A 23,879-nucleotide genomic window follows, 5' to 3' on the forward strand; every position below is an offset into this window, starting at 1 on the left:
CGGAGCGAGGGCGGAGACTGGGAACGCTACGCGCGAGGCAGAGCGATGCGTGGGTCGCGGAGGTGGAGCGATGCCTGCGGCGCGGAGCTGCGGAGGAAGGTGACGAGTGGGTGCGGGTGAATGCTGCTGGCTGCCTAGGGTTCAGGATAATGGGTCATGGGTTTCCTTTACGTGGGTTGCTGTTGGCCCTCATTAAATCCACTGCGGCATTCTAGCCGGCGCGGCGTAGCGCGCGTATGACCTAGTAACCAACAATCATCAAAGGACCAAGCAGCCAAAAACCAAAATCCACACAAGCCGTTCCGTAACCGCCAAGGGCCAAAGCCGCCAACCACTACTGCCTTTATAAATAGGCCCCCTACTATTCCGGAACGAACAGACACGCCCTCCACGCATTTCCACCTCCACCCTCTAGTTGTTGCAGAATCACGAATCAGCCCCTGCGCTTCCCTTTTCGGCAGGCTTTTCCCGCCAGGATGGCCTCCGGTTCAGGAAAGGACCAAGATGACATCCAAACCCAAGAACCGGTACACGGGGAGCGCGACGAGTCCAGCGACGCCGCCGCCGCCGCCGTAGTCGCAGCAGCCGCCGATGCGGCAGAGGAAGCCGCAGCACCGCCTGCCCCCGCTCCGCCCTCCGAGCGCCCCCAAGAAAGCCCCGTCCATGGGCCACCGGGAGGCGGGGCCGGGGGCGGAGGCCAGAGCCCATCTGCCGCCGTCCCGGTGGAGGCGGCGACGGTGCCCACCGAGTCGACGCGCATCGATATAAAAAAGGTATTCTACGAACTGTTGCTGGAGAACAAGACGAAACTGGGCCAGGGATCGGCCGACCCGGACGAACCGGAGGGGCGACAGGCGGAGCAGGTGCGATTTCTTGGGTCTTCGAAGTGGGTTCTTGAGCTTTCCTGCTTTCTTGCGATTCGAGAGGTGGAATCTTGTTGTTCTTGCGAAATCTTGGGGATGATTTGGTGTAGTGGAGCCAAGAAATTGCGTATAGCGTCTTAGGAGCGGAATCCTTGAGCAGATGTTTGGGCCAATTTGTCTGTCTGCCTTGATCGATCTTGCAGCGAGTTATGTAGGGGCATGTTCTTGCCCTGTTGTATTCAATATTTTCAGTTCTGTGTGATGTAGTGCTTCCAAGTGTAGTGAAAACTGTTAGGGACAATCTGTGTGTTCATTTGAGATGTCATAAATGGGTGTACTTTCACTAGATCATTGGCCACTTAAATAGCTGGTTTTAGCCCTTGGCTGGTTGATTTCTGAAACTGGCTTACGGCCCAAGCATATTCATATAAATGACCTACAAGACTACAGGAGTTTGTGTTTTGTGATTGCTGATCCCTTGCTTGAATGTTTGATCTCGATGTTTAACTCTGGAGTAGGTGAAACCGCCGAAAACATCACCTGAACAAGTGAAGAAGAAATCGGCCTGGAGCAAGGTTAAAGGAAGCATCAGAAACAGGGTATGGCCTGAGTATTTCTAATCTTTTTTACTTGTGATTGTGGGCTAGTGCGATCACTATTGTGCCAATTTTCGTGTTTGAGATGTGGGATTAGGATGCCTATGTCTTAGTTTATCTGTGCCTATATGAAGCCTTGAGATGATTAAGTCTAATCATGATAAGAAATCTTTGTTCAACCTGGTGCCAGAGATGAAAGAATTGGGAATGTTATGGAAATTCAGTTATCTGTTCTGCTCAGATTCCATGATTCTTGCTTACGCGCCAGCCTCTTCTGTTGATATGGAATTTAAAGAAAAGCAATGATATTGTGTGATGTGTTGAAATTTTTAAAAACATAAGGTGTTCTTGTTTGTGTTTAAATGATGGTCGGTGTGGTGTTTTTTCCTCATTGTACCATAAAATGTGCTGATACGTAATGTTCTGATTCTTCTATAACTTTTGTAATATACCATTGGCCGAGACAATAAGTTCTTGGATATTTTTGTACTATTGTGTAAGTTCCAATATCCATTTCCATTGTTTCCTTGTGCAAACTGTTTGATCTCAGTCTTAATTATTTACGATTGCAGCTAATTCGTGCAAAAATTGCGGATGTTGACCCATTTCTTATGTAACAGTTTTCGGGCAGGATAGGAAAGCAAAAGTGTTGCTCCGATGAAAACTCCATAGTAATGGAACCTCATGTGCATCACGAGGTTTGACTCCATATAAAATTTATGTGCCTCTTCTAATTGTCAAGTATTGGATTGTAACGGGACCAAATTAGCCTTGAATTTCTACCAAATTTTGGAGATGTGACATATGTGTTTTGTTTTCTTTCACAGAATAACAACCAACCACATATCAGCGTAGAGATTACATTTATTAATGGCTTGTAGAAACATTTCATTAAACTGTGGATACTTGAAGGCATAACAAATCGCCATCCAATTTTAAATATGTTTCTTCCTGTTTCAAATCATTATGATTTGAATTCCTTTGGTCATGTGTTTGGTGCAGATAATCCCCATGCTCAGGATCATTCCGCATTACAATCTCCTCGAAATGGTAGCTGGACGAGGAGAACTATTTCTTACAAATGCACTGAACCTTCATCGTGCCTACTATGGATTTAGGCCAGTACATGGAGATGGAGAGTGTTTCTACAGGAGCTTCATATTTTCCTACCTTGTAAGTATCCTTCACCCTTTTCCTTAGAATAAGTATGTTTCACGGTTAACACCTACTTTATGCCACCGTAAAACAGGAGCAAGTTCTTGATAGGCAGGATGCACATGAGGAACGTCGTCTTCTTGCTGTTGTTAAAACACTGGCTAGGCAACATGCGCGCCTTGCATTGACCTCCGAATTTTCCATGACCCACAAGGTTAGCTCACACCCTCTCCAACTTTTGGTGTTTCTGAGATAAACATTCCCAAGGAATGCTTTTCTTGAAGTTGCGTCAAGCTCGATCTGGCATCTCACTTTCCTTTCTTATTTATGATTTGCAGGATATGCACCGTTGTTTCATAGTATTGGCATTCTGCATGCCATCACAATTATACACCCTGTTGACATATTCAAATTTAAATTTACTGAAAATGTGACGGTCGAATGCTAACAAATATGCATGTAGAGATCAGTTCGCTTTCACAGAACTCCAGTAGTGGGATATAACAATAGAAATAAAAGAAGACATACTTCTTGCTTACACGGATATAATCCACTCATGCTGCTTCGTGTGGTCATCTGATCCAAACGGAAGGAAAAAAATGTTTTCTTTCATGGTACTCCATTATAAGATACTTTCTTTCTTAACTACTATATTATTAAATTTGTGTTTACTGGTTGAAGATTCAAGCTTCTCAGAAGACTGTTATCGTGGTGATATCTGTCCATATGTTGTTCTAAAGGATAAGCATTGTTGCAAGATTTAGTGATTTTCTGATTCTTTCAGGCATTTAAGAAGTTGATAAAGAAAGTAAAGAGATGGAAGCATGTATCAAACAGTCGCAGGTTTCTGAAATGTTTTGTTTTTCTGCTAGCACATCAAAGTGTTACTGCCCATGAATTTCACTTAAGTTACTGAACATGTGCCTTCTTTTCAGCTATTGCAGACAGAGACTTCTTGAGTTCTTCAGCGGTTATGAGACGACAAATGACAGTGAGTAAAATACCCCATCTAGAACCAAACATCCCTTACTCCACTTGATCCTAGTTCACTGTTCTAACACATGTTTTGTCGGTCAGTTTTTTCTTTCCTCAGAATAGTAGCAGCTGTCTGGATATGCTCGCACAGTGAACAGTTTGAACCAAGTATACCTGAACTCAGCGAAGATTTAACCCTCAGAGATGTAAGTTTCTCCGCCACTTTGGCTTGGGACCCTGCGTTATGGGGTACTACCTATTAGTTCTGAATTGCCAAGGCATCTGTTTCACAAAACCTGACACTAATTCTACCTGCACCTTTCTTTTGTTTGAGAACAGTGGTGCTTTCGCGAAGTTATTCAGCGTAAGATCTACACAGATCATGTTCAGATAACTGCATTAGTCACCGCTCTCGGGGTGCCACTCCGAGTGGAGTACCTCTCACAAACAGAAGGCCAAGACCTCTACGCTGGTGGCCAAGACTTCCAAGATGACACGCCTAGATGTGGATGCTGGCCACGCCATCGTCATCATGAAGTGCCCCGTGTGACCGTGCTCTTCTCAAGTACTCACTACGATATCATGTACCCGTACCCTCATGATGAGAGCTCAACTAGTCGGGGAAGTTTGGTTTGGAGTCCCATGTCAACAGATTATCGAGTTGGCCGCAGTGGCAAGAATTCATGTCAACAGATTGACCAAGATGGTCTGGGGGCCTGTATTGAAGATAGCTATTGTCAAAAGACTTCCCTGCTAGAGCTAACTGCCGAGAATCCAAGTCAACAAACTGGTCGGAGTAGCTGCAGTGCTAAGAATATAAATCAGACATCTGGATATGTAAGTGCTAATTTCCTGCATTATATTGTTTTCAGCACGAAATAGTTTCCGAATCTGTTGTACTCTTTTCGGCCTGTCTAGGCCCTTCTTCTTAATCAATATAATAAGCAACTCTCGTGTTCGATTAAAAAAAAACACGAGATAGTTTCCGCATAGTTTTCTGTGGACTATCCATGTTTGCTTTCAGTAATTTGTGTTCTACTTAAAAAATCCTAACGAATTTCGATGCCTTTAATTTAGTAGACCATATTAATTTATGATTTCTATATCACAGCTTCCACAATCAGCTTTTGTTTGGATGACCCAAAATCAGGTGACAGTTTGTCAGGAGCTACCATTATATTTTAAAAAATATTAGAATTTAAAATATTATTACAATGCAAGTTTTGTTGTCAAAATGGACTAAATTTCTCCCCTTGATAATCCAATCACACCAATTTGTTTTCTGATTTTTTTATTACATGTAATTTGTTTACTATCTCTCTAGGAAGCGCTACAAGCTCTTGAGCCAGCAGAGGTCCGGAATGGTTCCTGTGGAGCTGTTATTACTGCCAGTATAAGGCTCGGGATATTACTTACCTTGTCAGTCTGCAATCCAGTTCTTGACTGGTTTGCATGCCGCTGCTTTGGGAAACGACGGCCACAACCCCCTCTACCAGAACACAGCTGGTTATCTGTTATGGGTAAACCTATCATTAACATCGACTGTAAGTGCTGCTACCCATTCTTCCATTTGCAGTTAGCCTAACCTTGATGTCTCACTTAGATGGAATATTGAATGAATGAATCGTTCCATGTGCATTGCAGCAAGCTGTGCTATTTGTGCTAGCACTATGTGTATTGAGGCGCAACATAGGTTGTGTTTTGAACGATTGCACGGAAAAGAATCTTTCAAATTCAAGGCCAAAGTACCTAAGGAACTTAAAACTATTTGCTTCAAAAGAGGTATCTGGAGCAGTGAACATGGAGCTCCGGTGTTGGAGGTGCTTAGGGTGATTACTGATTTAGGGGGTATCCTTACTGAAAGAGATCCAAATAGAATATATCTTCCAATCGATGGGTTCATTTATCAGATTATGAATCAATATTTTGGAGAGTACAATTTCATGTGTATGCTCTATGCATACGGTCCCCTCATTGGCAATTTATGGGCTGCAAATGAATATTATGATGATACAGTCGGTGATCAAGTATACAGAGGAAGATCAAAAGAGTTCAGGACCCCTGCATTTGGTGAATATCATTCTGTAGTCTGCGTCTCTTACAAGTATGACATGGAAACAGAGGAATTGTATGTCAGAATAATGGATAATCACAAAGATGACGGTCCTCTGAGGTGGATTCTTTTTGAAGCCTTCGACGAGTTCATCCTTCCTCTGCTGACCAAACCAGTTGGACTGCATCAGCTTCACAAGAAGCAAAAAAAGGATAAGCGTGATATCTCTTCTTATGTCAGCCACCGGTTGTCCACTTGGGAGAGAACGGTCACTACGTGGCTTATTATGCGTGAACTCAAGAGATATTACAATCCTGAAAGCAAAAGTGGTGGCCTCAGAAACCGGGTATGGCCTGAGTATTTCTAATCTTTTTACTCGTAAATGGTGGCTAGTGCGATCACTATTATGCCAAATTTTGTGTTTGAGACGTGGGATTGGGTTGTTTCAGTTTATTTGTGCCTATATGAAACCTTGAGATGATTAAGTCTAATCATTACAAGAAATCTTGTTCAACCTGGTGCAGAGATGAAAGCATTGGGAATGTTATGGAAATTCAGTTATCTGTTCTGCTCAGATTCCATGATTCTTGATTACGCGTCGGCCTCTTCGGTTGATATGGAATTTAAAGAAAAGCAACGATATTGTGTGATGTGTTGAAATTTTTTAAAAAACATAAGGTGTTCTAGTTTGTGTTTAAATGATGGTCGGTGTGGTGTTTTTTCTTTATTGTACCATAAAATGTCCTGATAGGTAATGTTCTGGTTCTTCTATAACTTTTGTAATATACCATTGGCAGAGACAGTAAGTTCTGGATATTTTTATACTATTTTGTAAGTTCCAATACCCATTTCCATTGTTCCTCAAGCGAACTGTTTGGTCTCAGTCTTAACTATTTACAATTGCAGCTAATTCGTGCAAAAATTGCGGATGTTGACCCATTTCTTATGTAACAGTTTCCGGGCAGGATAGGAAGGCAAAAGTGTTGCTCTGATGGAAACTCCATAGTAATGGAACCTCATGTGCATCACGAGGTTTGACTCCATATAAAATTTATGTGCCTCTTCTAATTGTCATGTATTGGACTGTAACGGGACCAAATTAGCCTTGAATTTCTACCAAATTTAGGACATGTGACATATGTGTTATTTGTTTTCTTCACGGAATAACAACCAACCTCATATCAGTGTAGACATTACATTTATTAATGGCTTGTAGAAGCATTTCATAAAACTGTGGATACTTGAAGGCATAACAAATCGCCATCCAATTTTAAATATGTTTCTTCCTGTTTCAAATCATTATGATTTGAATTCCTTTGGTCATGTGTTTGGTGCAGATAATCCCCATGCTCAGGATCATTCCGCATTACAATCTCCTCGAAATGGTAGCTGGACGAGGAGAACTATTTCATACAAATGCACTGAACCTTCATCGTGCCTACTATGGATTTAGGCCAGTACATGGAGATGGAGAGTGTTTCTACAGGAGCTTCATATTTTCCTACCTTGTAAGTATCCTTCACCCTTTTCCTTAGAATAAGTATGTTTCACGGTTAACACCTACTTTATGCCACCGTAAAACAGGAGCAAGTTCTTGATAGGCAGGATGCGCATGAGGAACGTCGTCTTCTTGCTGTTGTTAAAGGACTGGCTAGGAAACATGCACGCCTTGCATTGACCTCCGAATTTTCCAGGACCCACAAGGTTAGCTCACACCCTCTCCAACTTTTGGTGTTTCTGAAATAAACATTCCTAAGGAATGATTTTCTTGAAGTTACGTCAAGCTCGATCTGGCATCTCACTTTCCTTTCTTATTTATGATTTGCAGGAAAATGCACCGTTGTTTCATAGTATTGGCATTCTGGCATGCCCTCACAATTATAAACCATGTTCACATATTCAAATTTAAATTTACTGAAAATGTGACGGTCGAATGCTAACAAATAAGCATGTAGAGATCGGTTCGCTTTCACAGAACTCCAGTAGTGGGATATAACTATAGAAATAAAAGAAGACATACTTCTTGCTTACACAGATATAATCCACTCATGCTGCTTCGTGTGGTCATCTGATCCAAAAGAAAGGGGGGAAAAACGTTTTCTTTTATGGTACTCCCTTATAAGATACTTTCTTTCTTAACTACTATCTTATTAAATTTGTGTTTACTGGTTGAAGATTCAAGCTTCTCAGAAGACTGTTATCGTGGTGATATCTGTCCATATGTTGTTATAAATGATAAGCATTGTTGCAAGATTTAGTGATTTTCTGATTCTTTCAGGCATTTAAGAATTTGATAAAGAAAGTAAAGAGATGGAAGCATGTATCAAGCAGTCGCAGGTTTCTGATATGTTTTGTTTTTCTGCTAGCACATCAAAGTGTTACTGCCCATGAATTTCACTTAAGTTACTGAACATGTGCCTTCTTTTCAGCTATCGCAGACAGAGACTTCTTGAGTTCTTCAGCGGTTATGGCACGACAAATGACAGTGAGTAAAATACCCATCTAGACCCAAACATCCCTTCCTCCACTTGATCCTAGTTCACTGTTCTAACACATGTTTTGTCGGTCAGTTTTTTCTTTCCTCAGAATAGTAGCAGCTGTCTGGATATGCTCGCACAGTGAACAGTTTGAACCAAGTATACCTGAACTCAGCGAAGATTTAACCCTCAGAGATGTAAGTTTCTCTGCCACTTCGGCTTGGGACCCTGCATTATGGGGTACTACCTATCAGTTCTGAATCGCCAATGCGTTTGTTCCACGAAACCTGACACTATTCTACCTGCACCTTTCTTTTCTTTGAGAACAGTGGTGCTTCCGCGAAGTTATCCAGCATAAAGTCTACACAGATCATGTTCAGATAACTGCATTAGTCACCGCGCTCGGGGTGCCACTCCGAGTGGAGTACCTCTCGCAAGCAGAAGGCCTAGACCTCTACACTGGTGGCCAAGATGATACGCCAAGATGTGGATGCTGGCCTGGCCACGCCATCGTCATCATGAAGTGCCCCGTGTGACCGTGCTCTTCTCAATTGCTCACTATGATATCATGTACCGCGACCCTCCAGATGATGAGAGCTCAACTGGTAGGGTGAGTTTGGCTTGGAGTCCCACATCAACAGATTATCGAGGTGGCCGCAGTGGCGAGAGTTCAGGTCAACAGATTGGCCGAGTAAGTAGCAGCAGCGGTGAGATTACACGGGCAGAGAGCTCTTAGTTGATTAGTTCTACTGCTGCCCATGAGTAGGATGGGCATAAGAGAAATGCTGACTGGAGCCACACAGATAGAGAAGTAGGCGCCCAGTGATGAGATACATAGGCGTATAGTTGTGGATTGTTTCTTGTGCTGCCAATCGGCAATCGGGATGATCAGTAGCTGCCCTTGTCTGGAAACCCTGACAAGGATGCATGAGAACCTTGTGATGTAGCTCGATTAAAGTCTCGGCTTGGTACCATTGATTCTTTGCGAATCGTGATCACATTCTTTTGACTAGCTTCCTGATATGTGTTTACCACTTGATGTTCTGTCCGATATACATACAAATGGAAATCTTTTGTCCGCTCAATGAAACATCCAGCTATTTGTTCAATCTAGCCACAAATTGGATCAACGACAGAGGGTGTCTTCATGCTGTTATTGCATGGTGTTTTAGAGGACCTGGAAGGTCACCCAAAAAGGAAAAAGAATGTGCTATTTTTTTATTATTTCTACTACCTTTGCTTTTAGGGAAAAAGAGAAGAAATCATAAAATGAAAACATGAAGCAGTAATTGGATCAACAGGCACTGTTTTGGAAATGATGTGAGATGGACTGTAGATAGCAGGGAACTGGTTTTAGTTCTCCATGCGCTTCTGAACTGCTACTTGTAACGACTTGCCTGCCAACAAATTTTGTATCCCGTAGTAAGAATATGGCGTACATTGCCCCTAAAAAAAAGGAGTATAGAGTAGTAGCGTACAGAGGCCCAAAGCCCAGGAACAAGAAAAAGAAGACAAAAAACCAGACAGGGACTGTGGTCACATAAATCACATGAACAAAAACGCGTGCATCTAGGAAAGAAGAGAATCCACAGCCTAAACATCCTCTATTACTGCTAGCTTCATGTTCTTGCTCTTGTCGTCAAGCCTGTAGCAGGGATGTCGGTAATTGCAGCGGACATCACCGACCTTTGGCCACCTGATTTCAAAGATATAGAGGATAACAGTCAGAAGATGCATCATGTGAAGCTGGTGGATCTGTTATACGTAAGTGTTGCGAGGAAGAAGAAGGAAGGCGGCGGGAGCGTACGGGGGAGGAGCGTCGGGATGAGGAGGGTCCTCGCGCTTGGGCTCGTCCAGGAGCCTCCGCAGCGCCGCCTCCACCTGCTCGGTCGTCATGCCGGGCGGGTGCGGGAAGCTCGCCATCAGCCGCCGCATCATTACCTTGTCCACCAACGAGCACAGCGCCGCGTGCGCGGAAGACAGTACGGACCCCATCGCCGAGCGAACGATGGATCAGGATCCAGCACAGCCGGAGATTGATATGTGCCCCGTGACCCTGCCCCATTTTTATAGGACGGGGAGACCGGATGCAGAGAGGACTCCGCGCGAAGCAAAATCGGCATCGGAGTCGGATCCTTATTGGATAACCCTCCCCAGGTTTCTGCAGAATCACGAATCAACCCTGCGCTTCCCTTTTCGGCAGGACCAAGATGACATCCAAACCAAACCCAAGAACCGGTCCATGGGGAGCGCGACGACTCCAGCGCCGCCGCCGCCGCCGCCGCAGTCGCAGCAGCCGCCGATGCGGCAGAGGAAGCCGCAGCGCCGCCTGCCCCCGCTCCGCCCTCCGAGCGCCTCCAAGAAAGCCCAGTCCATGGGCCACCGGGAGGCGGGGGCGGGGGCGGAGGCGGAGGCCAGAGCCCATCCGCCGCCGTCCCGGTGGAGGCGGCGACGGTGCCCGCCGAGTCCGCAGAGCGCATCGATATAAAGAAGGTATTCTACGAACTGTTGCTGGAGAGCAAGACGAATCGGAGGGGCGACAGACGGAGCAGGTGCGATTTCTTGGATCTTTGAAGCAGGTTCTTGAGATTTCCTGCTTTCTTGCGATTCGGGAGGTGGATTCCTGTTGTTCTTGCGAAATCTTGGGGATGATTTGTTGTGGGGGAGCCAAGGCGTCTTAGGAGCGGAATCCTTGGGCAGATGTTTGGGCCAATTTGTCTTTCTGCCTTGATCGATCTTGCAGCGAGTTATGTAGGCGCATGTTCTTGCCCTGTTTTACTCAATATTTTCAGTTCTGTGTGATGTAGTGCTTCCAAGTGCAGTGAAAACTGTTAGGGTCTGTGTGTTCATTTGAGATGTCATAAATGGGTGTACTTTCACTAGATCATTGGCCACTTAAATAGCTGGTTTTAGCCCTTGGCTGGTTGATTTCTGAAACTGGCTTACGGCCCAAGCATAATCATATGAATGACCAACAAGACTACGGGAGTTTGTGCTTTGTGATTGCTGATCCCTTGCTTGAATGTTTGATCTCGATGTTTAACTATGGAGTAGGTGAAACCGCCGAAAACATCACCTGAACAAGTGAAGAAGAAATCGGCCTGGAACAAGGTTAAAGGAAGCATCCGAAACAGGGTATGGCCTGAGTATTTCTAATCTTTTTTTACTTGTGATTGTGGGCTAGTGCGATCACTATTGTGCCAATTTTCGTGTTTGAGATGTGGGATTAGGATGCCTATGTCTTAGTTTATCTGTGCCTATATGAAGCCTTGAGATGATTAAGTCTAATCATGATAAGAAATCTTTGTTCAACCTGGTGCCAGAGATGAAAGAATTGGGAATGTTATGGAAATTCAGTTATCTGTTCTGCTCAGATTCCATGATTCTTGCTTACGCGCCAGCCTCTTCTGTTGATATGGAATTTAAAGAAAAGCAATGATATTGTGTGATGTGTTGAAATTTTTAAAAACATAAGGTGTTCTTGTTTGTGTTTAAATGATGGTCGGTGTGGTGTTTTTTCCTCATTGTACCATAAAATGCTTGGGAAAAAGGCTATGTTGTTGTTGTTGTACCATAAAATGTGCTGATACGTAATGTTCTGATTCTTCTATAACTTTTGTAATATACCATTGGCCGAGACAATAAGTTCTTGGATATTTTTGTACTATTGTGTAAGTTCCAATATCCATTTCCATTGTTTCCTTGTGCAAACTGTTTGATCTCAGTCTTAATTATTTACGATTGCAGCTAATTCTTGCAAAAATTGCGGATGTTGACCCATTTCTTATGTAACAGTTTTCGGGCAGGATAGGAAAGCAAAAGTTTTGCTCCGATGAAAACTCCATAAAAATGGAACCTCATGTGCATCACGAGGTTTGACTCCATATAAAATTTATGTGCCTCTTCTAATTGTCAAGTATTGGACTGTAACGGGACCAAATTAGCCTTGAATTTCTACCAAATTTTGGAGATGTGACATATGTGTTTTGTTTTCTTTCACAGAATAACAACCAACCACATATCAGCGTAGACATTACATTTTTCAATGGCTTGTAGAAACATTTCATTAAACTGTGGATACTTGAAGGCATAACAAATCGCCATCCAAATGTTTTCTTTCATGGTACTCCATTATAAGATACTTTCTTTCTTAACTACTATCTTATTAAATTTGTGTTTACTGGTTGAAGATTCAAGCTTCTCAGAAGACTGTTATCGTGGTGATATCTGTCCATATGTTGTTCTAAAGGATAAGCATTGTTGCAAGATTTAGTGATTTTCTGATTCTTTCAGGCATTTAAGAAGTTGATAAAGAAAGTAAAGAGATGGAAGCATGTATCAAACAGTCGCAGGTTTCTGAAATGTTTTGTTTTTCTGCTAGCACATCAAAGTGTTACTGCCCATGAATTTCACTTAAGTTACTGAACATGTGCCTTCTTTTCAGCTATTGCAGACAGAGACTTCTTGAGTTCTTCAGCGGTTATGAGACGACAAATGACAGTGAGTAAAATACCCCATCTAGAACCAAACATCCCTTACTCCACTTGATCCTAGTTCACTGTTCTAACACATGTTTTGTCGGTCAGTTTTTTCTTTCCTCAGAATAGTAGCAGCTGTCTGGATATGCTCGCACAGTGAACAGTTTGAACCAAGTATACCTGAACTCAGCGAAGATTTAACCCTCAGAGATGTAAGTTTCTCCGCCACTTTGGCTTGGGACCCTGCGTTATGGGGTACTACCTATTAGTTCTGAATTGCCAAGGCATCTGTTTCACAAAACCTGACACTAATTCTACCTGCACCTTTCTTTTGTTTGAGAACAGTGGTGCTTTCGCGAAGTTATTCAGCGTAAGATCTACACAGATCATGTTCAGATAACTGCATTAGTCACCGCTCTCGGGGTGCCACTCCGAGTGGAGTACCTCTCACAAACAGAAGGCCAAGACCTCTACGCTGGTGGCCAAGACTTCCAAGATGACACGCCTAGATGTGGATGCTGGCCACGCCATCGTCATCATGAAGTGCCCCGTGTGACCGTGCTCTTCTCAAGTACTCACTACGATATCATGTACCCGTACCCTCATGATGAGAGCTCAACTAGTCGGGGAAGTTTGGTTTGGAGTCCCATGTCAACAGATTATCGAGTTGGCCGCAGTGGCAAGAATTCATGTCAACAGATTGACCAAGATGGTCTGGGGGCCTGTATTGAAGATAGCTATTGTCAAAAGACTTCCCTGCTAGAGCTAACTGCCGAGAATCCAAGTCAACAAACTGGTCGGAGTAGCTGCAGTGCTAAGAATATAAATCAGACATCTGGATATGTAAGTGCTAATTTCCTGCATTATATTGTTTTCAGCACGAAATAGTTTCCGAATCTGTTGTACTCTTTTCGGCCTGTCTAGGCCCTTCTTCTTAATCAATATAATAAGCAACTCTCGTGTTCGATTAAAAAAAAACACGAGATAGTTTCCGCATAGTTTTCTGTGGACTATCCATGTTTGCTTTCAGTAATTTGTGTTCTACTTAAAAAATCCTAACGAATTTCGATGCCTTTAATTTAGTAGACCATATTAATTTATGATTTCTATATCACAGCTTCCACAATCAGCTTTTGTTTGGATGACCCAAAATCAGGTGACAGTTTGTCAGGAGCTACCATTATATTTTAAAAAATATTAGAATTTAAAATATTATTACAATGCAAGTTTTGTTGTCAAAATGGACTAAATTTCTCCCCTTGATAATCCAATCACACCAATTTGTTTTTTGATTTTTTTATTACTTGTAATTTGTTTACTATCTCTCTAGGAAGCGCTACAAGCTCTTGAGCCAGCAGAGGTCCGGAATGAAGGGAATAAGTCTTGTACTCTTGGTCTTTGTGGGGCTGCAACATCTCCTTTTTTGCTGCTGCACGCAGTGGGTTTGTGCTGCCCCTAGAGGACAGCATCTTGGACTGTTTTTCAGTTTGCTAGGACAGCTGCAGTTAGTAGGACAGCAGCAGTTAGCATCTACTTTTCTAGGACAGCAGGAGTATCTTAGACTAGGCAGTTAGCAGCCCCTTGGCTGGCTGTATATATGTGTGGCCACCCCTCCTGTTGGATGGCATGGCATTGTGAGTGTGAATGAAGAAAAACCCAGAAAACTTCCCCAACTTGAGTGTCATCCTCTCAGCTCACTGAGAGTGAAAATTGAGATGCTAACATCTGGTATCAGAGCAGCAGTAGCAGCAGTAGTCTACTTTCCTGTAGACTGGATATCTCCTGTTCTTCTCCCTCCCAAGCAGCAGTAGCAGCTGCAGCAGCACCTGTAGCAGCTAGCACAGCACCAGTAGTAGCTAGCGCAGCAGCACCTGCAGCAGCCCCTCTTCCACCTTCCTCACCCGAGCAGCTCGTCTGAGGCTGCGTCTTCTCCACGCAGCAGCCCCTTGGAGGCGCGCCATGTCCGACGCACCGTCTCAGCGCTCGGTCGCCTCGAGCGCACGACGTCAGCGAGATGCCGAGCTCGCCGCGGCAAAGGAGCGCAGGCGAGCGACGGCACAAGCCGCTGCAGCAGCGGCGAGGGCGGCCAGGCTGGCTGCAGCGGAGCTGGCGGCGGCCAGGGCGGAGGTGGAAGCAGAGGCGGCGGAGGATGCAGCGCGTGCGGCGGAGGTCGAGGTTGAGACCTTGCGCGGCAGCCTCAGCGGCTCCATCGCCGGCGACACCACCGCCGACGACGGCACGCCCGGCGGCCTGGACGGCGGCGTGCTCGGCGGCGGCCTGGAGGGCGACGCGCCCGGCGACGGACCAGGGGGCCGCGCACCCGGCGGCGGAGGCCGCGCACCTGGCGGCGGCGCGCAGGGCGGTGGCGGCGCTCCTGGCTGGGGTGCGCGCGGTAGCGCCCCCGGCTACCACGGCCTCCAGGCGGTGGTCAGGGACGTCGGTCCCGGCGGTGGGTGGCCCACCCTCACCAAGACCAACTACGTCGAGTGGGCCGCAGTCATGGAGGTGAAGCTCCAGGTGCGGCATATGTGGGAGGCAGTCCGGATGGCGACGTCGACTACGATGAGGATCGACGGGCGCTGGATGCTCTCATCGCAGCAACCCCGCCCGAGATGCAGTTCACGCTTTCCAAGAAGCTAACTGCAAAGGAGGCCTGGGATTCCATCGCTGCGGCACGTATCAGCAACGATCGCGCCCGCAAGACCAATCTCCAGGCACTTCGCAAGGAGTGGGAGAACCTGGCCTTCAAGCCTGGTGAGGATGTTGATGACTTCGCCCTCCGTCTCAACACTCTGCTGCAGAAGGTGGTGCAGTTCGGCGACGACACCTACGACGAGGAGAGAGCCGTCGAGAAGCTCTTCCGATGCGTCCCCGAGAGGTACAGGCAGACCGCTCGCTCGATCGAGTCTCTGCTGGACCTCTCCACCATGACGATCGAGGAGGCGATAGGTCGTCTCAAGGTCGTCGACAGCGACGAGCCACAGCCTCCCTCGGGAGGCATCTCCATCGGTGGGAAGCTCCACCTTACTCAGGAGCAGTGGGAGGCCCGACGCGGTGACAGGAGGAGGGGGGAGCCCTCTTCCTCGACTGGTGGCCGCAAGCGCGGCAAGCCGCGAAAGGGGCGCGGAGGTGCCCAAGCCGGGGCACGAGGGCGCGCCGAGGGTGGCGCCCGCGGAGATGCTCAGGGCGGCGCCACCGATTGGCCCAAGGCGGCACGAGACGACGCCTGCCACAACTGTGGCAGGCCCGGCCACTAGGCCAGGGACTGCCCGCAGCGGAGGCGTGGGGGCCAAGCCCACGTTGCGTAGGCCCAGCCGGATGACGAGCCGGCTCTGTTCCTACTCCACGGGGACATGGAGCCGCATCCGGCGGCACCGCCTGCCACTGCTCTACTCCACCTCGACGAGCCGCGTGCCCGAGTCCTCGGCAACGGCTCCGACGACGACAGGGTCGATGGCTGGTACCTCGACTCCGGCGCCACGCACCACATGACCGGGCGGCGGGAGTTCTTCTCCGACCTGGACGTCGACGTAGGTGGCTCCGTCAGGTTCGGGGACTCCTCCGCCATGGAGATCAAGGGCGTGGGCTCCGTGATCTTCACCGCCAAGTCCGGAGAGCACCGGATGCTCACCGGAGTCTACTACATCCCGGCGCTGCGGAACTCCATCATCAGCCTTGGGCAGCTTGATGAGAGCGGCTCCCGCGTGGTGATCGACAGCGGGGTCCTCCGCATCTGGGACTACCGTCGCCAGCTTCTCGCCAGGGTGGTTCGAGGGAAGAACCGCCTCTACATCCTCCATGTCGGGGTGGCCCAGCCTCTTTGTCTTGCAGCTCGCAGGGACGACGAGGCATGGCAGTGGCACGAGCGCTTTGGGCACCTCCACTTTGACGCCCTGAAGCGGCTCGGCGCCAAGGAGATGGTGCGAGGCCTCCCATGCCTCGACCACGTGGAGCAGCTCTGCGACGTCTGCGTGCTGACAAAGCAGAAGCGGCACTCCTTCCCCCAGCAGGCGAGCTTCCGAGCCAAGGAGCGGCTCGAGCTCGTACACGGGGACTTGTGTGGCCCGGTGACACCGGTCACACCAGGAGGACGGCGCTACTTCCTGCTGCTCGTCGACGACCTCTCCCGCTTCATGTGGGTGATGATCCTCGGCAGCAAGGGAGAGGCTGCGGACGCCATCAGGCGTGCTCAGGCTGCTGCGGAGGCGGAGAGCGGCCGCAAGTTGCGCGTGCTGCGCACCGACAACGGCGGCGAGTTCACGGCGGCCGAGTTCACGGCGTACTGCGCGGATGAGGGCATCCAGCGCCACTACTCCGCGACGTACAGCCCGCAGCAGAACGGTGTCGTCGAGCGGCGCAACCAGACGGTTGTGGGGATGGCCCAGGCCCTCCTTAAGCAGAGGGGGATGCCGGCTGTTTTCTGGGGAGAGGCGGTGGTGATGGCCGTCTACATCCTCAACCGCTCGCCCACCAAGGCACTCGACGGCATGACGCCGTATGAGGCTTGGCATGGGCGTAAGCCGGCGGTCTCCCACCTGCGGGTCTTCGGCTGCCTCGCGTTCGCCAAGGAGCTTGGCCACATCGGCAAGCTCAACGACAGGAGCACTTCGGGAGTGTTCATCAGCTACGTGGAGGGTTCGAAGGCCTACCGCATTCTCGACCGGGAGACAGCGTGTGCGCTCGGCGCGCGATGTTGTGTTCGACGAAGGGCGAGGATGGGCGTGGGACAAGGCGGTGGACGACGGCTCGGCTCCGACGTACGACGACTTCACCGTCGAGTACGTCCACTTCGAGGGAGCTGGGGGAGTAGGCAGCTTTTTTTCGCCGAGCGTGCCTACCCCGGTCCCCGAGCCTCCACCAACTCCGGCGCCCGCCACACCGGCGGCACCACGCCCTTCAGCTACGACTCCGGCTGCGCTGAGTTCCTCGGCTGCACCACCACAGCCGGCGACGCCGCGCACTCCAGCACCGATAGCCACTCCTCCGGGCACGTCTACTTCGACACCTGCTCGTGCTGAGCACAGTCCGGTGGAGTTCGCTACTCTGCTCTCTCACGACGAGGAGCGCGTCGACGCGTACCACGACGGCGAGCCGTTGCGGTACCGTACGATGGAGGACCTTCTCGGTGATCAGCCGGTGCCGGGACTAGTGCCTCACAACCTGGAGGCGCAGTTGCACCTCGCATGCGACGACGGCGAGCCTCGGACTTTCGCAGAGGCCGAGGGACACGCGGCATGGCGTGCCGCGATGCAGTCGGAGATGGACGCGGTTGAGAAGAACCGCACTTGGGAGCTTGCTGACCTCCCTCGTGGTCACCGCGCGATCACCCTTAAGTGGGTGTTCAAGCTGAAGAGGGATGAAGCCGGCACCGTCGTCAAGCACAAGGCTCGCCTGGTGGCACGAGGTTTCGTGCAGCAGGAGGGGGTCGACTTCGACGATGCCTTCGCTCCCGTGGCACGGATGGAGTCCGTGCGACTTCTCCTTGCGCTGGCTGCCCAGGAGGGCTAGCGCGTCCATCACATGGACGTCAAGTCGGCGTTTCTCAACGGCGACTTGAGGGAGGAGGTCTATGTGCACCAGCCGCCGGGGTTTGCGATCCCCGGCAAGGAGGGCAAGGTGCTACGCCTGCGCAAGGCCCTCTATGGCTTGCGGCAGGCCCCGAGGGCGTGGAACGCCAAGCTGGACTCCATGCTCAAGGGGATGGGCTTTGAGCAAAGCCCGCACGAGGCGGCCATCTACCGGCGGGGCAATGGCGGAAATGCCCTGCTGGTGGGTGTCTACGTCGACAACTTGGTGATCACCGGCACCAAGGATGCGGAGGTGGTGGCGTTCAAGGAGGAGATGAAGGTCACCTTCCAGATGAGCGACCTGGGGCCTCTCATTCTACCTGGGGATCGAGGTGCACCAGGACGATTCCGGGATCACACTTCGACAGACCGCCTATGCCAAGCGCATCGTCGAGCTCGCTGGGCTCACCGACTGCAACCCAGCTCTCACTCCGATGGAGGAGAAGCTGAAGCTGAGCCGTGACAGCACGGCAGAGGAGGTGGACGCTACTCAGTACCGGCGCATTGTGGGGAGCCTCCGCTACCTCGCCCACACACGGCCGGACTTGGCGTTCTCCGTCGGCTACGTTAGTCGGTTCATGCAGCGACCGACGACGGAGCACCAGCAGGCCGTGAAGAGGATCATCCGCTATGTTGCGGGGACTCTCGACCACGGTCTCCACTACCCGAGGTGCCCTGGAGCGGCACACTTCGTCGGGTACAGCGACAACGACCACGCCGGCGACGACACCAGCAAGAGCACGAGCGGGATCCTCTTCTTCCTTGGCAAGTGCCTCGTTAGCTGGCAGTCGGTCAAGCAGCAGGTGGTGGCCTTGTCCAGCTGCGAGGCCGAGTACATAGCGGCCTCCACCGCGTCGACTCAGGCGCTCTGGCTCGCTCGACTGCTTGGTGATCTACTCGGCAAAGACACTGGAGCAGTGGAGCTCAGGGTGGACAGCAAGTCCGCTCTGGCCTTGGCGAAGAACCCCGTTTTCCACGAACGGAGCAATCACATCCAGGTGAGGTATCACTTCATCCGAGGCTGCTTGGAGGAAGAAAGCATCAAGGCGAGCTACATGAACACCAAGGATTAGCTTGCGGATCTGCTCACCAAGCCCATTGGGAGGATCAAGTTCCTTGAGCTTTGCTCCAGGACCGGGATGGTCCAACTTTCCCACAAGACGACGCACAAGACTTAGGGGGAGAATGAAGGGAATAAGTCTTGTACTCTTGGTCTTTGTGGGGCTGCAGCATCTCCTTTTTTGCTGCAGCACGCAGTGGGTTTGTGATGCCCCTAGAGGACAGCATCTTGGACTGTTTTTCAGTTTGCTAGGACAGCTGCAGTTAGTAGGACAGCAGCAGTTAGCATCTACTTTTCTAGGACAGCAGGAGCATCTTAGACTAGGCAGTTAGCAGCCCCTTGGCTGGCTGTATATATGTGTGGCCACCCCTCCCGTTGGATGGCATGACATTGTGAGTGTGAATGAAGAAAAAACCCAGAAAACTTCCCCAACTTGAGTGTCATCCTCTCAGCTCAATGAGAGTGAAAATTGAGCTGCTAACACGGAATGGTTCCTGTGGAGCTGTTATTACTGCCAGTATAAGGCTCGGGATATTACTTACCTTGTCAGTCTGCAATCCAGTTCTTGACTGGTTTGCACGCCGCTGCTTTGGGAAACGACGGCCACAACCTCCTCTACCAGAACACAGCTGGTTATCTGTTATGGGTAAACCTATCATTAACATCGACTGTAAGTGCTGCTACCCATTCTTCCATTTGCAGTTAGCCTCACCTTGATGTCTCACTTAGATGGAATATTGAATGAATGAATCGTTCCATGTGCATTGCAGCAAGCTGTGCTATTTGTGCCAGCACTGTGTATTGAGGCACAACATAGGTTGTGTTTTGAACGATTGCACGGAAGAGAATCTTTCAAATTCAAGGCCAAAGTACCTAAGGAACTTAAAACTATTTGCTTCAAAAGAGGTATCTGGAGCAGTGAACATGGAGCTCCGGTGTCGGAGGTGCTTAGGGTGATAACTGATTTAGGGGGTATCCTTACCCAAAGAGATCCAAATAGAATATATCTTCCAATCGATGGGTTCATTTATCAGATTATGAATCAATATTTTGGAGAGTACAAATTCATGTGTATGCTCTATGCATACGGTCCCCTCATTGGCAATTTATGGGCTGCAAATGAATATTATGATGATACAGTCGGTGATCAAGTATACAGAGGAAGATCAAAAGAGTTCAGGACCCCTGCATTTGGTGAATATCATTCTGTAGTCTGCGTCTCTTACAAGTATGACATGGAAACAGAGGAATTGTATGTCAGAATAATGGATAATCACAAAGATGACGGTCCTCTGAGGTGGATTCTTTTTGAAGCCTTCGACGAGTTCATCCCTCCTCTGCTGACCAAACCAGTTGGACTGCATCAGCTTCACAAGAAGCAAAAAAAGGATAAGCGTGATATCTCTTATGTCAGCCGCCGGTTGTCCACTTGGGAGAGAACGGTCACTGCGTGGCTTATTATGTGTGAACTCAAGAGATATTACAATCCTGAAAGCAAAAGTGGTGGCCTCAGATACCGGGTATGGCCTGAGTATTTCTAATCTTTTTACTCGTAAATGGTGGCTAGTGCGATCACTATTATGCCAAATTTTGTGTTTGAGACGTGGGATTGGGTTGTTTCAGTTTATTTGTGCCTATATGAAACCTTGAGATGATTAAGTCTAATCATTACAAGAAATCTTGTTCAACCTGGTGCAGAGATGAAAGCATTGGGAATGTTATGGAAATTCAGTTATCTGTTCTGCTCAGATTCCATGATTCTTGATTACGCGTCGGCCTCTTCGGTTGATATGGAATTTAAAGAAAAGCAACGATATTGTGTGATGTGTTGAAATTTTTTAAAAAACATAAGGTGTTCTTGTTTGTGTTTAAATGATGGTCGGTGTGGTGTTTTTTCTTTATTGTACCATAAAATGTCCTGATAGGTAATGTTCTGGTTCTTCTATAACTTTTGTAATATACCATTGGCAGAGACAGTAGGTTCTTGGATATTTTTATACTATTTTGTAAGTTCCAATACCCATTTCCATTGTTCCTCAAGCGAACTGTTTGGTCTCAGTCTTAACTATTTACAATTGCAGCTAATTCGTGCAAAAATTGCGGATGTTGACCCATTTCTTATGTAACAGTTTCCGGGCAGGATAGGAAGGCAAAAGTGTTGCTCTGATGGAAACTCCATAGTAATGGAACCTCATGTGCATCACGAGGTTTGACTCCATATAAAATTTATGTGCCTCTTCTAATTGTCATGTATTGGACTGTAACGGGACCAAATTAGCCTTGAATTTCTACCAAATTTAGGACATGTGACATATGTGTTATTTGTTTTCTTTCACGGAATAACAACCAACCTCATATCAGTGTAGACTTTACATTTATTAATGGCTTGTAGAAGCATTTCATAAAACTGTGGATACTTGAAGGCATAACAAATCGCCATCCAATTTTAAATATGTTTCTTCCTGTTTCAAATCATTATGATTTGAATTCCTTTGGTCATGTGTTTGGTGCAGATAATCCCCATGCTCGGGGTCATTCAGCATTACAATCTCCTCGAAATGGTTGGTGGACGGGGAGAACTGTTTCATACAAATGCACTGAACCTTCATCGTGCCTATTATGGATTTAGGCCAGTGCATGGAGATGGAGAGTGTTTCTACAGGAGTTTCATATTTTCCTACCTTGTAAGTATCCTTTACCCTTTTCCGTAGAATAAGATTTATGCTTCAGGGTTAACACCTAGTTTGTGCCACTGTCAAACAGGAGCAAGTTCTTGATAGGCAGGATGCACATGAGGAACGTCGTCTTCTTGCTGTTGTTAAAGGACTGGCTAGGAAACATTCCTAAGGAATGATTTTCTTGAAGTTACGTCAAGCTCGATCTGGCATCTCACTTTCCTTTCTTATTTATGATTTGCAGGAAAATGCACCGTTGTTTCATAGTATTGGCATTCTGGCATGCCCTCACAATTATAAACCCTGTTCACATATTCAAATTTAAATTTACTGAAAATGTGACGGTTGAATGCTAACAAATAAGCATGTAGAGATCGGTTCGCTTTCACAGAACTCCAGTAGTGGGATATAACTATAGAAATAAAAGAAGACATACTTCTTGCTTACACAGATATAATCCACTCATGCGCTGCTTCGTGTGGTCATCTGATCCAAAAGAAAGGGGGGAAAAACGTTTTCTTTTATGGTACTCCCTTATAAGATACTTTCTTTCTTAACTACTATCTTATTAAATTTGTGTTTACTGGTTGAAGATTCAAGCTTCTCAGAAGACTGTTATCGTGGTGATATCTGTCCATATGGTGTTATAAATGATAAGCATTGTTGCAAGATTTAGTGATTTTCTGATTCTTTCAGGCATTTAAGAAGTTGATAAAGAAAGTAAAGAGATGGAAGCATGTATCAAGCAGTCGCAGGTTTCTGATATGTTTTGTTTTTCTGCTAGCACATCAAAGTGTTACTGCCCATGAATTTCACTTAAGTTACTGAACATGTGCCTTCTTTTCAGCTATCGCAGACAGAGACTTCTTGAGTTCTTCAGCGGTTATGACACGACAAATGACAGTGAGTAAAATACCCATCTAGAACCAAACATCCCTTCCTCCACTTGATCCTAGTTCACTGTTCTAACACATGTTTTGTCGGTCAGTTTTTTCTTTCCTCAGAATAGTAGCAGCTGTCTGGATATGCTCGCACAGTGAACAGTTTGAACCAAGTATACCTGAACTCAGCGAAGATTTAACCCTCAGAGATGTAAGTTTCTCTGCCACTTCGGCTTGGGACCCTGCATTATGGGGTACTACCTATCAGTTCTGAATCGCCAATGCGTTTGTTCCACGAAACCTGACACTATTCTACCTGCACCTTTCTTTTCTTTGAGAACAGTGGTGCTTCCGCGAAGTTATCCAGCATAAAGTCTACACAGATCATGTTCAGATAACTGCATTAGTCACCGCGCTCGGGGTGCCACTCCGAGTGGAGTACCTCTCGCAAGCAGAAGGCCTAGACCTCTACACTGGTGGCCAAGATGATACGCCAAGATGTGGATGCTGGCCTGGCCACGCCATCGTCATCATGAAGTGCCCCGTGTGACCGTGCTCTTCTCAATTGCTCACTATGATATCATGTACCGCGACCCTCCAGATGATGAGAGCTCAACTGGTAGGGTGAGTTTGGCTTGGAGTCCCACATCAACAGATTATCGAGGTGGCCGCAGTGGCGAGAGTTCAGGTCAACAGATTGGCCGAGTAAGTAGCAGCAGCGGTGAGATTACACGGGCAGAGAGCTCTTAGTTGATTAGTTCTACTGCTGCCCATGAGTAGGATGGGCATAAGAGAAATGCTGACTGGAGCCACACAGATAGAGAAGTAGGCGCCCAGTGATGAGATACATAGGCGTATAGTTGTGGATTGTTTCTTGTGCTGCCAATCGGCAATCGGGATGATCAGTAGCTGCCCTTGTCTGGAAACCCTGACAAGGATGCATGAGAACCTTGTGATGTAGCTCGATTAAAGTCTCGGCTTGGTACCATTGATTCTTTGCGAATCGTGATCACATTCTTTTGACTAGCTTCCTGATATGTGTTTACCACTTGATGTTCTGTCCGATATACATACAAATGGAAATCTTTTGTCCGCTCAA

At 47.6% G+C, this 23,879-nt stretch overlaps 2 protein-coding genes across 2 annotated transcripts; both read left to right on the top strand.

Moving 5' to 3' along the window:
- The first annotated feature begins 440 nt into the window (after positions 1 to 440).
- LOC120684801 lies at positions 441 to 23,879 on the top strand. The gene is made up of 28 exons (XM_039966671.1): positions 441 to 863; positions 1,382 to 1,462; positions 2,080 to 2,157; positions 2,462 to 2,632; positions 2,709 to 2,828; positions 3,399 to 3,457; positions 3,550 to 3,605; positions 3,692 to 3,795; positions 3,929 to 4,426; positions 4,914 to 5,133; positions 5,234 to 5,988; positions 6,597 to 6,674; positions 6,980 to 7,150; positions 7,227 to 7,346; positions 12,413 to 12,471; positions 12,564 to 12,619; positions 12,706 to 12,809; positions 12,943 to 13,440; positions 19,787 to 19,894; positions 19,995 to 20,744; positions 21,354 to 21,431; positions 21,738 to 21,908; positions 21,988 to 22,068; positions 22,493 to 22,519; positions 22,596 to 22,654; positions 22,747 to 22,802; positions 22,888 to 22,991; positions 23,124 to 23,879. Exons 1-28 carry the CDS (start codon positions 477 to 479, stop codon positions 23,328 to 23,330), a joined length of 5,256 nt encoding a protein of 1,751 aa, XP_039822605.1. The 5' UTR covers positions 441 to 476; the 3' UTR covers positions 23,331 to 23,879.
- On the top strand, positions 7,441 to 9,209 carry LOC120686442 (ubiquitin thioesterase OTUB2-like). Its single transcript, XM_039968650.1, has 5 exons — positions 7,441 to 7,750; positions 7,921 to 7,979; positions 8,072 to 8,127; positions 8,213 to 8,316; positions 8,449 to 9,209. Exons 1-5 carry the CDS (start codon positions 7,748 to 7,750, stop codon positions 8,653 to 8,655), a joined length of 429 nt encoding a protein of 142 aa, XP_039824584.1. The 5' UTR covers positions 7,441 to 7,747; the 3' UTR covers positions 8,656 to 9,209.

Source organism: Panicum virgatum, chromosome 8N (genome assembly GCF_016808335.1).
Source record: "Panicum virgatum strain AP13 chromosome 8N, P.virgatum_v5, whole genome shotgun sequence".
In the NCBI taxonomy this organism is placed as follows: Eukaryota; Viridiplantae; Streptophyta; class Magnoliopsida; order Poales; family Poaceae; genus Panicum; species Panicum virgatum.

Excerpts from the sequence above, each read along its gene's own strand:
- LOC120684801 (XM_039966671.1), top strand. The coding sequence starts at position 477 with ATGGCCTCCGGTTCAGGAAAGGACCAAGATGACATCCAAACCCAAGAA. Across the intron at positions 2,829-3,398 it reads AATTTTCCATGACCCACAAG|GCATTTAAGAAGTTGATAAA; the intron begins GTTAGCTCACAC and ends TGATTCTTTCAG. Across the intron at positions 22,803-22,887 it reads TTATGACACGACAAATGACA|TTTTTTCTTTCCTCAGAATA; the intron begins GTGAGTAAAATA and ends TTTGTCGGTCAG.
- LOC120686442 (XM_039968650.1), top strand. Across the intron at positions 8,128-8,212 it reads TTATGGCACGACAAATGACA|TTTTTTCTTTCCTCAGAATA; the intron begins GTGAGTAAAATA and ends TTTGTCGGTCAG. Across the intron at positions 8,317-8,448 it reads AAGATTTAACCCTCAGAGAT|TGGTGCTTCCGCGAAGTTAT; the intron begins GTAAGTTTCTCT and ends CTTTGAGAACAG.